The 14,027-nt window shown below is 31.4% G+C and overlaps 2 protein-coding genes across 2 annotated transcripts; both read right to left on the bottom strand.

The window, feature by feature from the left end:
- Positions 1 to 80: 80 nt before the first annotated feature.
- On the bottom strand, positions 81 to 425 carry LOC116404513 (antifungal protein ginkbilobin-like protein). The gene has a single exon (XM_031887033.1). It carries the CDS (start codon positions 423 to 425, stop codon positions 81 to 83), a length of 345 nt encoding a protein of 114 aa, XP_031742893.1.
- Positions 426 to 2,732: 2,307 nt separating this feature from the next.
- Positions 2,733 to 5,131, bottom strand: LOC101212467 (aluminum-activated malate transporter 12). Its single transcript, XM_004140171.3, has 6 exons — positions 4,772 to 5,131; positions 4,533 to 4,673; positions 4,087 to 4,359; positions 3,876 to 3,988; positions 3,629 to 3,772; positions 2,733 to 3,211 (listed from the first exon to the last, which is right to left on the bottom strand). Exons 1-6 carry the CDS (start codon positions 5,073 to 5,075, stop codon positions 2,888 to 2,890), a joined length of 1,299 nt encoding a protein of 432 aa, XP_004140219.1. The 5' UTR covers positions 5,076 to 5,131; the 3' UTR covers positions 2,733 to 2,887.
- Positions 5,132 to 14,027: the final 8,896 nt, after the last annotated feature.

The following is a 14,027-nucleotide window of genomic DNA, read 5'->3' as shown; positions in this document are numbered from 1 at the left end:
AAAAACACAATACCCAGTCTGGACCAAACCAAATAAGACAAAGGAGAGACAAGGAAGTGAATAACATTCAGACCACTATTCTAATCATCAAATGGGTATTGCTCATACCTAATTGTACAGTCATTGAGCACTGAACGACCCCCAATTCTCATTTGACACGAGCCCAGCATGTTGTTCTTAGCAGCCTCAAGACAAGTAGTGCAGTCTGAGGTACTGAGATTCTGGTTGCAGGAAGCATGACCATAAGCGAAGGCATTAGGATAAGGGGATATGTTGTAGAAATCATAGTTCTTTACAGTGGGAGTTGCACTCTGCAGTTCTTTTAGAACGTAATCCAGACTCACTGTAAAAGGATCCCCCCCTGTGAAAGTTCCGGAATTGCACAAAACTGACCTCACTCCAGTGTTCGGAATGCTCACCACCATAATAGACAGCGCAAAGAAAGCGAGAAAAGCCACTGAAATTTTCAGACTAGAGCCAATCATCCTTCGTCTTCTTCTTCTTCTTCTCTTGATTTTTAATCTGCTTTAGGTTTAAAAAGGCATTTGACGTTGAAGCAGAAGGGGTCCCTAGGTATTTTCTTGCGACAAATTATTTGATGCTTTGTCTTGTTCTCTGGGTTTGACTTTGGACCCATTCATTTGCCATTGATCTCTTCTATAAAGTTAAAAATTTTCTTAGTTTTCCAAGGAGAAAACAAAGAGTTCTATGCACAATTTTAACTTCTTTTGATATAATAAAAGTAGCAAGCTAATCAAAATGGTTCCCATGTAGATTTCTATTCACAAGAAAATAGGCACGTCTTTATTGTCATAGCCGTATAGTTCCCTACTTGCTGAAGCTGGATTTTAAAGTAATTAGGGTTTCATCTTGTAGAGTTTAAGTAATGGTATAGCACTCGTTTTGTTTGTAATCTGGCTAGAAGCAAATTCTTATGATCAAGAACCTTTAGCAATAGGATTTCCTCCACCTAATGGATAAAAAACATTTGTTGCTGATGGGGAATTCTTTCTCATATAAAATTGAAATTTGAGATGATTGAATCTGCATCAATAGAAACCATAAATCTGGGAAATTGTCATAAATAACCCAATAAAATTTCATGAGCACAGGTAGGACCATTTTTGGTAATTCGTTATAATAGTTTTCTAGCTTGTTCCAACTCAAATCGATTCCAAGATTTGAATAAAAATGTTGCTTTTTTTTTTTCCATTATATATCTAAACCATTGAATGGGTGTAAAATTTAAACACTTTTGGAAACATAAAATGGGTGTAAGATTTGAAAAAAGATTATGTACACTCTCGGTTTTGTTTGTGATATAATCTTGGTTAGAGTTGTGCTATACCCACCAAATTACTCTTAGTTATGTTATATTCTAGCAGACTGAATGTTGGGTGGTCCAGTAGCTAAGTAAATGACTCATTCCAAGTTGAGTCAGTGGCGTGTTTGTAATGGAGACAGAGGTTGACAGATCTCACTCACCTGAAGTAGACTTGGGGTTGCCATTGGAAAGCCACCCAACTTCTGTCATGTAGGGAAAAAAATACTTCCACTTCCTCCTTCACTCTTATCTCAAATCTCAAGCAAATATGCTTTGTGCCTCATTCACAACTTTCTTAAGACAGTTTTTTTCAAAGCATTATAAGGTTAGTGAGGGAGTTCTTGAATGAAAAAAAATTGTTGTATTATCTAAAACCTAAATCATGAGCCACAATCTATGGTAGATAAAACTCCTCATAAGTAATAAACGTATTTCCAAAATAGCCCACATGATAAAATCTTTTGAAGACAACAAAAAGTAATGATCTTCAAAGGCTGTGTGTGAATCAAAAGTTGTAAGATCATCACACATGATAGGATTTGTAAAAGCTGTTAGAGATCTAGAGTGTATATAAGTAAGAGCAATATCTCCATGGAGGAATTAAGAAACAAAACTATGTGGACTTGTTAGGTTTAAAAGCAAATCCATATTAACTTTAATTCTTAGTGAGCAATATTTTAATTTTGCGAAGATACACTAAGATTTGTTGTCCTAACTCCCTCATCTCTTAGAGTTGCCTTATTAGGATGAAAACCCATGTTTATTACTTTATAGTTTTCAATATCTCAAAAAGATGCCTAATTTTTTATCCTTCCAGCTTGGATTTTCTTTTGGTTAAGTCTGCACTTATTTAAATGGATCTAACTTTAGCCCTTGAAGCTATAATGGGAGTGCAGAGCCAAAATGAGAATGGTCTGTATCTGCTACAATTCCTTTGTCAATTAACGTGTTACTTCCACTCCGAGAAGAAACTGTTTTTTGTTATTCTCTCTCCTTTAAACCCACTTTTCCTTTTCAGTTTTAATATTATATTATGCAGACAATCAAAATATGGAGATCCTCAATACTATGAACCAATAAGGCAGTAGATTTTGGGGGCCAATATGGAGTCTTAGTATGTAATTATAGTTTTACTTTTTATGATGTGATTGGAATGGGAGCACTGGAACCTGTATATTGTAGTGTGATTACATGAGACGGAGTTGTTTGTTCAAAGTTGAGATTGAGGGACCTTTAGCTAATTTCAGAAGAAATTAGAAATTCTAAAATCAAAGTCATCTGTTACTCTTATTTAACTATGGTGAAATGGGTTTTGATCTCATCTCCTGTATCAATTAGAAAGTGGGAAGTTCGAAAGTTATGTTCTCAACAGTCTAGAAGCGAATTCTATGTTTGTTTGATTTGAAGGTAGACCAATATTATTTAAATTGCTTCATCTCATAATTTACTCATCTCACTTCTTTCCAATATACATGTATTTATAGATCATCTCCAAAAATTTGTAATTAATTATATACATAAGACTAATAAGTAATAAAAGCATATAGAACAAATGATGGAAATTCAAGTGGTACGAAATCGAGCAGCCTCCTCAAGTTCTTCAACCTCTTTGGCTAGTTCTTCTACTTTCTCCAAAATCTCCATGATTAAGAAGAGAAAGCTAGCCATTGCCAGTCCATCAGAATTCTCAATGGGGCCTAGCTTGGATGGAGTAACGATAAGGCTCAATTCTTGTCTAACCAACTTTAGTTTGGGCACTATCACACCCTCTATTTGAGACCTTTTCATTTTCTTGATTCCTTCTCCAAGCTCTTTCAGTGTCCATATAATGGAAGACCCTGCTGTCTCACATGGCTCCTTGATAGCCTCTCTCATGCCTGATGATGGCTGTGATGCCAAAATTTCACACAACTCGTTAATGGAATATTGAAGGAAAACATATTTTTTAGTATAATAAAAGTGGGGAATTCGAATCACAAATCGTATGATTGCTAACATATTTGTATGTCGGTGCTGAGGTATGCTCAATTGGTTTGGTCTTTATGGAAAACTTAGTCAAATACTAAATGATCTAAACCCTCCATATATATCTTAAGTTCGTATGACTCCTCAAATACAAACTAGAGAGTTCAAAGTTTGTGTGCAGGTAATTATAGGATTGTGATTAAGAAATTAATGGAAGGGAAAGCAGACCAATAAAATTTATTGAGATGACTGATGGGGAAAAGAAGACGGCACTGAAAAGAATTTTCCTAAAGGCTGAAGCAAAGTGGAGCAAAGGAAGAAACATGATTTGATATATACCTGTCTAGGGGATTGAAGACAAGCTTTGATTGAAATGACAGTGGCAGCAAGCTCTCTTAGCAGTTCTCCAATTTGTAGATATTTGTGCCATGGGTAGTTGAGTCCAAATTTTCCATGCCATGGTTCCCACTTTGCAAAATTTGCCTGAGAATTATATCCACAATTAGTTTCAGTTCAAGATCTATGATTATTATAATTTACTTTAAGTAAAGTCATAGCAGAAAAAAACAGGGAAAATGGGTAATACCAGTGAATCATCTTTTGATTTTGAGTTCAAAACCAATTTGCAAGAACTGAAACTGGCATCAGACTTGTTCTTCTTCTTCTCATCAGTTGAGTTGAAGTAAGCCTCCATACATCCTGAGAAAAAGAACTAATTGCTTCAATCTCTTTTGTTTCTTCAGTTGTATTGTTAAATTAAGATGATGGAAGAAGAAAGATTATGTAAGAAGAAAAACCTTGAATGGAGTTGGCTAAGTTATGGAAGTTAAGGACGGTGGAATCATGAAGCTCATCGCTAGCCCAACTTGGGAAAATGAGGAAGCTTATGAAAATGCAGACCGCAAAACCCATAGCAATAGTAGACAGCCGTTCTCTTGCCAATCTCATAATCTTATCGGCTCTCATACCAGATACCACTATCAAATTAAATGTCAATATGAATATCATCACTCCATAGTCGTATTTCTTCTTTATATTCGGCACCATCCGCAAGTAAGACGCTACAGCCCCTACATAACAAACAAACTCAGTAAAATAGTTGAACTTCCAACTTCAAAAGGACTTGCATGTCAATCATTACTGATTTACATGCATATGCTCGCCTTGCTGACACAAACTCATTTACATATAATAGGTGTCTTGTGCTTTTCATTAGTGTGTTATAACACGATCGAAAACTCACCAAAGATGAAGACAGAAATTCCAATAATGATAGCACTGGCGAGTCCACCAAGATCTTGAGCAAAAGCACTCGCCAAGCACCCCAACCCACCGCCTAAAATGGTGCCCAACCCTCTGTTAAGCCCCTTGCTCAGTGTAGCTCCTGATCAAACAAAAATCAATCAATCATACAAATACTACAAAAAGCAAATGATAAGCTAAGTGAGCTACAAATAGATACAATTCAATATGTTGAATTACCTGCGAAGAACTCAAAGACGACGACAACCGTCATTATAGCCCACATGGCATTATCTCCAACTTGGTTATAGAGAGGATCAAGGAGATAAAGGAGTGAGACAACAACTAATGCAATCGCAACCTTAACACTGTGAATAACTTTCCTCATGTCTTGCCTCTTTATTCCTTGTCTGATGGAGCATAACCAATGGTTGTTATTGTTATTTGGGTTCTTGTGTTCTTCCTGATCCATGGGAACTCTACCAATAACTCTTTGATCCTTGTCATGTTCTTCAGGAATGGAGATGACTGCAGCAGACCCCATTAATGACCACAAATAACCTCACCCTTTGGCTCTTCTTCCGATGATCTTTATATCAATTACTATCAAATTTGGTTTACTTAACTTTGAAGTGGATGGTCTGTTTATATAGGCATGCAACAAAAACAGTACAAATAATATAATGATTATAATTTGAAGTACGGCATTACATTTTGCTGGAATTGGAAAAAAGGTTCCATAATTATCTAATGTTTTGTGTAATGCTCCACACAGCAAAAAATAGTTACCACACCACTCACGTTTCATTTTACTTTTTTCTTTTTTCAGCTTGTCGACACACAAAAAGACAACCCAGCAGCTTCCATAACAAAATCAACTCTTTTTCTTGCTCTTTAATGTATTTGAGGAATTCATTATTACATTTTTGTTTATAAACTCACCACTAATCTAAGCTACGCCTTTTTTCTTTGCTCCTTTTGAAATTTAGATTACAACTTTTACCTACATCTTTTGTTGATACGGAATTTATATACTTTTGTATATTCAGGTTTGAATTTTTTTTTACTACAAAATAGTCTTTTTCAATACCCAATATGCAATATGATTATGATGTAAGAGGGGGTTCATATATATATATATATATATGCCATATGGATTATGTTGAACCCACCAAGGAAATGAAAGAAAGATGTAGACAATTTATGGAGAATGGTTTTCTAAGGCAAAGAATGTGCCATGTGCTGAAAAATATCAAAGAGTAATAAGCACCAAATTGACCTAAGACTTACATTTGGTGGCACGAGAAACTCGCATGTGGTATTTTTATTTTTTCCCCCTTTGCTTGGTGTTTTGCTATCTCACTTCTCTAGTTTAGCTTCATTGTTTATGATAGTTGACTTTTGTGACAGTACTCGGTACGGTGCTCAAGCTAAATATGCTCTGCTGCAGTTTCAGATTCAAAAAATTGATTGATAGAGACTTTATAGTCAAAATAATTTATAAGTGTGAGTGATTCTAAAAATTAATAAATTTACCGACTTGCATACACCACAATTGTCCTCAACGAGATTGCAAATTTTGAAATCAGTACATTATAACTTTATTACCTTATCTTATCAAATAAATCTCTCTCAATAAACGTTATAATAGTGTATAATAAAATAAATGAAATTAAATATGCTAGTAGCTTATATAATTTAGGTGAAAAATAGTTATAGTTATTATTTCTTGGGTAGAAATATGGGGAAACAGAAAAATATGAACTAACAGAATAACCTCTATGCTATCTATAAATATTAAATTTAGAAAGTTTTCTTTATATATATTATATAAAGATAATAAAATTAAAGGAGATTCGAGCCAATTAGACCTATACTAAATTCGTTGGTGTTCCAATGTTTAAGTTAATACATGAAGTATTAATTAGTTCAACTCAGTACTTTCCTATGGATTAGTTTACTTGTTTTTTTCCTTTAAGATTGTTGGATTGGACTATTTATAAGATCTTCATCTTGCACCCGTCTAGGGTTATACTTAATATCTTTTGATGTCAAGGTGGTTACAAAGCACCATTGCTTAGTCATGTTCTATTATTTCTATATTGATATAATTTCTTTAGTTTAGTTGGTGGATCTAAAATTTGAGGATTTTCTTTTTTTTTTTCCTTTAAGACACATGCCTCATGGCTCTCTTTCGACTTGAACCTATTGATAGGCTATTGATTTTGTCCGAAAAAACCCTAAAAAGTACATATAATGATAAGAGCTACTAAAATTGCTACTTAACCATAGCAAGTTGTTGCATATTGTGATGCATGCACATCTATATCTCTACCTAGTAATGTTGCACATATTATCAAATTGATAATAAAGTATATATGATCATATTGGTATTTAGGAGAGAGCTTATAGAATATTTTCTTTTTTTCTATTTTTGGATCATTGCTTCTTTTTTTCTATCTTTTCTTCCTTCTACTTACTTGGATATATATTAATTAGAAACTAATTTTTAGCAAACATCACAAACAAGTGTGATGTTGTGAGCATATATATATATATTGGACGTAGTTTATTTTTGTTAGTGTTCATCTCATTGGTTCCCACTTTAAACTGTCTATTACGTGATCTAGTTTGATATTATTACTTTCATTAATGGCATTTGGTATTTCAACAGTAATTTTAGGGCTACATATTAAAATAATTAAAGAGAAAAAGGTCACATTATATTATATTAGAAAGGGGTACAATTATTAATTAATGTTGTTATCAATTGTACGGCACTTTGATTATTTTTATTATACTTTAATCAAAGAATAAAACAAACCAAATTTGATTGATTTCTTGTCACAATCTCATATCTCTCTCTTTCTTTATGATCTTCCTTTTCTCGAAATTTGGTGGGGATTTGTGTCACACAGAACATGGAATGCAATATATGTACATTATGATCAATATAATTAATTAAGTGTTATTATTTCCACACAAGAAATTAAAGTGAGATAATATGATTAGGTTAGTTAAAGCAGAATTCCAGTGTTAGATTAGTTTGAGTTGGAAACAAGAGAAGAATATTGTTATATCTGTCAATGTACAATTTCAAAGACATTTTGTGAAATTGTATTATTCATTTTTACTTGACACATTAGAAGTGTCAAAGTTGGTTTTGTCCATCCAAAAGGAAAAATTATAAGAAAATATGAAAACCTTCATATAGAAGAAAAAAAGTTCCACCATGTAAAAAATAAAAGATAATAATCACATATCTCAACTACAAAGCCACTCTTTCAAACCTTTTTTTTATCACTTATACATCTTTAATTCTATTCCTAACCTATAATAACACAAAATTAAGCATTATACGATTAGTATTACTATATGTATATGTTTGACACGTATCACGCGAGCTTTATATATTACTCTTATAAATTTGGCTTTTGATTATATAGGTACAAAGATTGAAAATATATTATATATGGTAGAAAGATAGAAAAAGAATAAAGAAATGAAACAAAAAAGACAACAGATGTATGGTGTGGCTGAAGCTTTCATTTTCAGAAAAAGGGCAGTAGAAAACAAAGTAAAAAAGGAAGAAGGGAAAGGGGGTTTGAAAGAGAGAGAGAGAGAGTGATTATTATTAGATTCGTTAAAATGTGTTATAGGGTTTAGAAGAAAGTTAATGTTTGAAAAAATAAGTATAAGTGCGCCAACTTTATGTGTGAGTGCTTTCGTAAATATTTTCACTAAACAACACTCATCCCACCATATTAATCACAACCCATGACACTGACAGAAACCTAGCTACCAACTACATTTTATCTCTCTCTCATCACTCTCTCTTCCTATCACCTTATACCAAATTGGTTTGAATGTTATATGAAAACGTGAGTGATAAAAGACACAACAACACGATCGTAGGGCGAAAACGATAAAAAAAAAAGAGAGAGAGTTTAATTGAATTTTGAATTACATTGTGCGTTACAAATTCATGATCTCATTAAGGGTTGTGGTTGAGATAAAAATTTATTCTACTTATTTGTCTATTTTTAGTTGATTATTAGTATTTTTTAAATAATATAAACATTAATTATTCTACTATAATATTATGCATGCATGCATGGGACGATTCTTTTCACTTCTATAAAAATGAAGGGTTTTGAAATGCCATGTAGGAATAGTGAACTTGATGTTTTGAAAGTGTCGAGTGATTCATTGTACGTCAAGCGTAAGAGATGATAACTTTAATCATAGAAAAACATCAACTTGATATATATGCTTCATGTCAAGAATCTTAACAAAAACTTGATATCTTTTTATTTATCAAGTATATTATTATTATCTTGATGTTAAACGATCAATATTGAGAAGTTATTTAATTTTTGGTACGTGTGTGTTTTCTTTCAAATTAAATATCTCAAAATTCATATTCTCGTTTCATGCATGCATTAAGAAATTAAGTTTGAATGGACTCAACAAGTACTAAACATTTTAAGATCTATCAACTCAATATAATGTATCCCTTAATATATTTATTGCATATGAATAATTTTTAAAAAGTCCTAACACTATCAATACCAACTATGAGAATTCCAAATTAAAATTAAAAATGATTGCTATCAAACCATATGAACATTAATTCTACTGTCCCTATACATGAGACATTCTTATTTATTTGTTTACTTTTTGAGATAATAATCCTTCTTTAGTGTTTGCATCATCGAATAAATGGTACACAAACACATGCACATCCAATCTAACCAAAATTTTAGGTCAAAAGGTAGTCATAGTAGTTTATTTGTCATCAAATTCTATTCTAGTTTAATCGATCTTTAATTTGGTCACGGTGAGATATTTATAGGGAAAGAAATTGAAACTTTAATTAGTACATTTTAAAACGTAAAAGTTGGATTTAATTGTGTAGATTAAATTTATTTGTTAGAAAAACTTTAAATTGGATTGAAACCAACAAATTAAAGATGTTTCTTTCGTACAAATTTAACTTGTTATTTCCTCGATTTAAATGAGTTGTGTTTGATTTTAGTCCAATAACAACTAAATTGAGTTAAATTTGACAAATGTTTCAACTTTTGAAGTTGTTTGAATTTTATTTTGTATTTTGGATAGTTACTAAATTGCTAGCTTATAAATAGCAATATAGCTTGTTTCTTCATTTGTATCATCCACTCCAAAATTGAAGAGTTATCTCCACTCTTTCTTTCTTTTCTTTTGTTTCTTCAGTTGGGTTGATTAGAGTAAGTATCTAAGAGTCCTACCATATCTTAGTAGTTCAAAGTTGTAATTCTACTGGAGTTAGATGTTGTATTCTGCTGAGAAGATTGATGTAGTCTACTTGTAGGCTCGTGCAGAGCGAATAGTCATGTGCAACCTCCTCATCTTAGTTGTGTTCGCTTCTAGAAAATTAAGATTTTACGACATTTAAAAACATTGTTACAATTAGTCTTTGTGACAAGTATTTTACGTCATTTATATATACCTCATTTTACACACACATTTATACTTCATCCTATTGGGTTATAAGTGATACCTAACCATTTATACCTCAAACAGCGACATCTAATTGAATTGGAACCGTTGTCATGACATAAACAAAATTCAATAAATGTTTTTCAACTCCTAGTTCATATTATCTATATATCCTATTCTCCATCAACCATGATTCTGTTCATTAATTTTTGGTATTTTAGTCTATAAACAAATCTGGTTACAACGAACATAATAAGAAGTTAGTTTGGTAAAATGAACTACTTATGACCATATGACTTTGAGACTAATTCATCTTAGCTATTGGTATGTAACGTGAATTTGTTAAAGGAGTGTTTGCTTATTTAATATGCATAAAATAGGATCAAAAGGAATCCTCCATTATCATGATCACCATAGTATAAAAGATCTAGTAGTTTAGAAGAAAAATACCCACAATCAAAGAAGATTCAAGATATATAGATGGTTCTTATGCAAAGAGAAGCAAAAATCGACCTCAAACTCAAATCACCGAACTACAATGAAATAATCTATAGATAAATTATTGAGAACCTACATTTTTCAACCCAATGCATAACACAAACAAAGGTAAAAAGTCCTTTCATTAACACAAATACGTAATAATCGTTCAACACAAATGACTCATAAAGTAATAAAGAAAAGTATGAAGTATGTTTTATTTACAACCCTAAAAACAAAACATTATTCGAAGGTGACAAAATACTTCTATTTGATTTGTACACTAATTTCTACAACACATACGTCGTAACAAAAACAACGAAAACATAACAGATGTATAAACAAGTCTAAGATATAAAAGAAAAATATTATCATTCAAACTCACAAATTCAAAATTCAAGATGGGAATGATAATTAACATTACTATTGGTTATCATTATTTCTAATTTTCTAATGATGATAATTATCTTAATTATTATAATAAAAAGATAGAATTGGTTAGTCAACATGTGACCTAAAAAAAAAAGAAAGAAAAGAGGGTTTGAGTAAGTCAACAACACAGGTAAAGTTCAAATAGATAGGAAGAAGATATGATGGCTAATTAGATGATAAAAATCAACATATTAATAATAGTGATGGCGAGCAACTTGAGAGATGTATCATATGAATTAATAATTAAGGTTAAATATTTTCTAGATTTGAAATATAATTACAATATTGTTATTTGAATAAAATTAATTAATGGTCCATGCCTTGAACTAAATGAATAATAGTTTGACATTATTATAAATGTGAATTGTGGCCACTAGTAAAAATACTAAAGATACTAATCAACTAAAATACAATGGCCACTACCAAAATACTTTTGATGGTTGGATAGACTAAAAATGGAAATAAAGATGAAGAATAAGAATATGTAATAAGAACTATGTTAGAGAGTTTAAAAGAAAACAAACATTTTGATTTCTTCAATCTCTCTTCATCTAATTGTTGCACTAAACTAACATAGAAATATATTTGAAAAGCATAAAAAAAATACTTATTATAACACATAAAAAAGTTTAATAATAATGGATAAATACTACTTTTATTTATATACTTTCAAAATGCATACTTTAATTCCTAAATAAATAAATATTATTTCTTTTAATCTTTAAACTTTCCACTTTGGTTTCTTTTGGTCATATGATAAATTTATGTCATAAAAATGTAAATGAAGATAACAAAACGATAACTTCTTGAAATCAAGATCAAATGAACTAAATTAAAATTAAATTATAACGAAGTAAATTAACAAAAGAAAAAAAAAATAGAAATATTGAAGTAAGATTATAGTTCTTTTAATACATTAAATATTGAAAGAAAAACGGTTAAAAATAGTAAATTTTATAAAATATTTACAACATATAACAAAATTTTTAGATTCTATCAATAATAGACATTGATAATTACATGTATGTTTCTATCAGACATCAATAGTTAATGCAAATAGAAATATATTAGTGACAATTAGAATCTAAAATTTTACTATAGCTTGTAAATATTTAATTTATTTTATTATTTTAAAAAATGTTTCACGTTCGAATATTACTCTAAAATGAAAAACCAAAAGGAAGAGAGTAAATTTGGAACTTTGGATGGAAATTAAAACAAAATACAAAGTTGAGAAATAAAATATACAAAGTGAAAGATTAAAAGAAAAAAGAAAAAGAAAAAGAAAAACATTTTAAATTGGAATTAAAAGAAAAGATTTGAAAAGTTAGGAGAAAAGAAATAATAGTATTTGTGGAAAAAATAAAAAAAAGGGAAAGTGGAAGGGGAAGTGGAAGAGGAAGTGGAAATGGGTGGGTTCGTGGGTGTGACCGTGTGGCTGTGGGTGTGGGTGTGGTTTCCTACCAACCAAAAGTACGAAGGACAATCCGTGCCACGGAACATCCTCCGTACACGTCGCCTTCCTACGCCCTTCCTTTTTTTTTTTTTTTATATTCTTTATTACTATTATTTTTTAAAACTAATTTATTCACTTAATTAATTAGTTTATTCATTGAGATTGATGCTGCGTCATCGCACCTCATCATTTCCCCTTTTCACTATTTCCTATTTACATCTTTACCCTCCAACCATCCTCTACCTCAAATCCTTTTACAATTTGGGTTTGAAATATCCTTACCTTTATAACTCTTTCCCCTTTCTCCTTCTTCTAAAGACCATGCTTGTACTACTTTAATCATCTGTCTACCTATCCTATCTAAACCACGTATTGGCTTCTCATCACCTGCTTTCACCAGAATTAGATTTTGGTTTTGGTTGTTGTTGCATATTGTAACATCTTCTGTTGTTTTGTTTTGTTTTGTTTGATTAAGTTTTTTTTTTTTCTTTTGATGTTGTAAGGACTTATCATAGTCTTTTTCTTTCCTCTCTTGATTAGTTATTGTGGTTGGGAGTTTACAAATGTATATATCTTAGTCAAAGGGGTTGTTAGTTCCTTGATTTTGGGCAAATATATTTGTTTAAGTTCCCTAGTTTGTGCTTTTTGTTGTTCTAAATTGTATTTTAGAATGACCTTGTCTCAGCAGTTGTATTGTTTGTTGTGTGGATTCTGTCAAATATTTTCATCTATATTTATGTTATTCCGTAGAGTTTATTCACGAGGATGTTTTCCTTTCTTGAAGCCTTGCCAATTTGTTTTACGGATATTTTACATTGCTTTGTTGTGCTTCTTAAGCCTAAGGATCTTTCTGTATTAAGGTTGTTGCATACGTTGTTTTGCTTATTCGTCCAGTAAAAGCTTGAGAGATCATTGTGTTCGTAGCAAACGACTTTCTTTTAAGTATATGGTGACAACACTTGTGAATTGTTTTTTAAGAAAAATGCACCGATTCCAAGATATACTATTCTCCTTTAAGGGAAGCTTAAAGTTGATTCAAGTGAAAAGGATTTCTCATAAAATTAAGGGGAGCCTAAGTTACACGAGTGGAGGGAGTCCACAGGTACAAGAAGGAAAGATGCTTTCTAGTAAGAGAAAGTGTCACACTTAGGGGAGCCAAGTTTTATACCACTAATATCATTACCTAGGGAAGCTCAAGTTCAAATCAGGAGTTTCTCATCTAGGGGAAGCTTAGGTGTTTATATGAGTTATGATCTACAATTGTTTCCATAATCGTCATTGTATACAAGGAAAGATGCTAGACGTAGGTGTTGGGTAACCAACTCCTATGTGTTGTTGTTTCTCTTTATGTTGATTTTCTCGTCTTTGTGATTGTTAGAGTACGTTGCGTGATGTCCTAATTTGTGTGAAGAACCACATTTTAAAAATTTGACATATTTGATAATTAAATCAAATCATCATTAAATAACTAATTAACTACGAAGTCTTATGACACAAATACCAACACGAATTTCAACATATTACTGATTATTCTATCTCTATCCCCTTTCAATTTTGCTTAGTATGATATTGTTCGAGTTATTGTGCTAATATCATAACATGTTTATGTTACGTACTAGATATTTAAGGGTAATTGGATAAGATAGGAAC

The sequence above is a fragment of the Cucumis sativus genome, chromosome 6, assembly GCF_000004075.3.
Source record: "Cucumis sativus cultivar 9930 chromosome 6, Cucumber_9930_V3, whole genome shotgun sequence".
Lineage (NCBI taxonomy): Eukaryota > Viridiplantae > Streptophyta > Magnoliopsida > Cucurbitales > Cucurbitaceae > Cucumis > Cucumis sativus.
Note: the sequence above shows the minus strand (reverse complement) of the source record. Positions and strands in the feature narration are given on the sequence as shown.